We start from the raw sequence: 2,532 nt of genomic DNA, 5'->3' as shown, positions 1-2,532 counted from the left end.
GAAACTTAGAATCGTCTAACTTCCATCAGATTAGCAACCTTTTCTGTTTCCTCTTTCCAGCTCTCAAATACCTGGTTTCACCAGATCCAGCGGACAGAGGTGAACCCAAATCATGTTTTGCTCTACATAGAGCAGGTGAGGACTAATTCAGGGCTGCCATGGGGCACAGAGTGAGCTCTGCAGCACACTGGCAATAACATGAACAGTGATGGAGAGAATTGCTAACCATCTCCAGGCTTGTAAACACGGATCGTAAGCCTCTTTGCCACCAACCTTGTATGTCTCATAGGAGACAACTCTGTCCCAACCTTCAGCAGGCTTTCCCTCCACAGATCAGGCCTTGTGATGTCTCCACCAGCAGAGCTTCCCTCAGTGTGGGAAAAGGTTTCCCCTTACCCTTCAGCCAGGTCCACCGCCCCTCTGTCCTGCCAGGGCCAAGGCACAGGTGGCAGGGGAGAGTGATGGGGCCTGGGGCAGTGTGGAGGCAAAGAGGAGCCTGGGACAATGTGGAGCCACCCCTGACCTTCCACCACTTCCCTTCCCCAGCTGAGCAGTGAGACCCTCAGCTTCTCCTTCACAGTGGAGCGGGACATCCCCGTGCAGGGCCTGAAGCCAGCCCAGGTGAAGGTCTATGACTACTACGAGACAGGTGAGTGGGGGCTGGTAGTGCCAGAGGGAGCAAGGGTGGGCAGTGGGACACGTGGAGCGGCACAGGAGCTGTGGGGACCCACAGCTGCCGCTGGCCTGGGCCATCACCTTGTTCTCTCTGAGTGCAGAGGGGCCCAGGGTAGAGCTGTGGGTGCTGAAGGTCCTGTGTTCAGGTCTGGCCCTAGAGCACAGCCATGCCTGTGTTCCCAGGCAGACCTGCTGCTCCTGGTGTCTCTGCTGTCCTGGCTGCTGTGCCAGGCTGGCAGCAACAGAGTTGTTTGTCCCCACCCCAGTGTGCTGGGAGAAGGTGCCTGAGCAGCCCTTGGGCGCACTGGGGTGGAGACCTGCTGGAACTGCTTGTGAGGGGTGGCTCTGCCTTGCTGCCACTGCCCCCACACGGGGCTGTGACTTCCCCCACTCCATCTGGGATCAGTGGAGAGAAGCTGGGGATGGTGTCAGCAGCCTGCTGTGGAGCCTGGGAAAAGCATCTCTGCCACCTGTCCCTCTGCCAGCAGTGCCAAGGGTCACAACAGTTCACTCTGTCCTTTCCCTTCTGTTTTCCAGATGAGTTTGCCACACAGGAGTACAGCGCTCCCTGCACCACAGGTAGGTACCGAGACCCCTTCGCTTCACAGTTCTTTACATCTTCTTCATTTTATTTTCTAGTCTTCCAGGCAGTGCTTCTCTCTTCATGCTTGAATTTGGATTACATTTGCCCAGTTTGCAGGCACAGATATTGCTTGAAAATTGAGAGCATGCGAGTTACACTGTTGTTGTTTCTGAAGAGATGGCAAGTTTGCCTTTGGTAGCTACTATCTGGAGCAACAGCTGCTTCCTGCTCAGCTCCCTGCTGCCCAAGCAGGAGGGGTGTCTCTCAGGAGGCAGGTAGCCTCTTGACCCTAGGCAGCCAGCCCTCAGTCTTGGCTTGGAGACTGAGCTGGCAGGGCAGAGATACCATGGTCTTTGGGGGGTTCTCTGCAGTGCAAGGCCACATGTGTTTGGCTTAGGAGCTCAGGTGGGAGATTCTGGAAAAGGCCCTGACCAAGGATGTTTCTCCTATCTTATATGGAGTCTTCCAATATGAAGAATGGCAGGTCTTGCTTCCCCTCAGTTGCCCACTTTCACGTGTTTGGAATATGGAGGCTTCTGGGAAGCAGAGTGGTTTTTCAGAGGGCCTGACTGTGGCATCTGAGGGAAGAGAAAAAATGATCTGGACTTGGGGAAAGCAAAAGCTTTGTCACTTGCTGGGGGTAAATGGTGAAATTTATCTCCTTTCGTGTTCTTACCTGGTATCTTGGAAAAAAGCCTGAACTCCCACACTTTTACTCCATACTGCTTGCTAACCTGGGCTGTGTCCGTAGGTACAGATGTGTTCTGTCGATTTTGGACCTATAGCCTCACTTCACGGAAAAATGTCCATAAGTCCTAAGATAGACATTGCGCGGATAGTAAAGCATTTCCAAAGGATGTATTGGTGTCATCTGGTTATTCAGTCTGAGACTGGTGGGGAGGCTTTAGATTTTAGGCTACTCTTCCCCATTTCTGTTAAGAGGCAGAGTTTTTATCTTCTTTGAAAAGGGTATTGGGAAATTGCTATTTAAGGAGTTCATCCACTGGTCTAGGTGTACAAAGGTGGTCTGCACTGACTTAAAAGGCAAATCTCAATTGCCAAGCTTCCTTCCCTGCCCTGAATAGTAAGGCAGTAGAGTGCCGTAGGTTCCTTCCACTCTTGACAGAGAAAGAAATAGAGTATGTCTCACTGTTGCACAGAACATCCTTGCCTGTTTGCACTGTGCTCCTGTGTACATCTCAGTTGTGACAAATCCTACTCTGTTTATCTCTCCCAGTGGATCAGAATGAATTTCAGCCCTCTCTCAACCTCAC

General features: G+C 52.2%; 1 protein-coding gene across 1 annotated transcript in view; it reads left to right on the top strand.

The window, feature by feature from the left end:
* Nucleotides 1–9: 9 nt before the first annotated feature.
* The window catches only part of LOC114068650 (alpha-1-macroglobulin-like), a gene marked incomplete at its 5' end in the record, with an annotated part of 4,480 nt that continues 1,957 nt past the window's right edge, over nt 10–2,532 (top strand). The window contains 3 exons of the mRNA XM_027904947.1: nt 10–135; nt 547–649; nt 1,213–1,254. Of these exons, the coding sequence (XP_027760748.1) occupies nt 10–135; nt 547–649; nt 1,213–1,254 (271 nt within the window). The remainder of the gene's footprint in view (nt 136–546; nt 650–1,212; nt 1,255–2,532) is intronic.

The sequence above is a fragment of the Empidonax traillii genome, unplaced genomic scaffold (genome assembly GCF_003031625.1).
Source record: "Empidonax traillii isolate 1590-97213 ecotype Southwest subspecies unplaced genomic scaffold, ASM303162v1 scaffold1105:size522451, whole genome shotgun sequence".
In the NCBI taxonomy this organism is placed as follows: Eukaryota; Metazoa; Chordata; class Aves; order Passeriformes; family Tyrannidae; genus Empidonax; species Empidonax traillii.
Note: the sequence above shows the minus strand (reverse complement) of the source record. Positions and strands in the feature narration are given on the sequence as shown.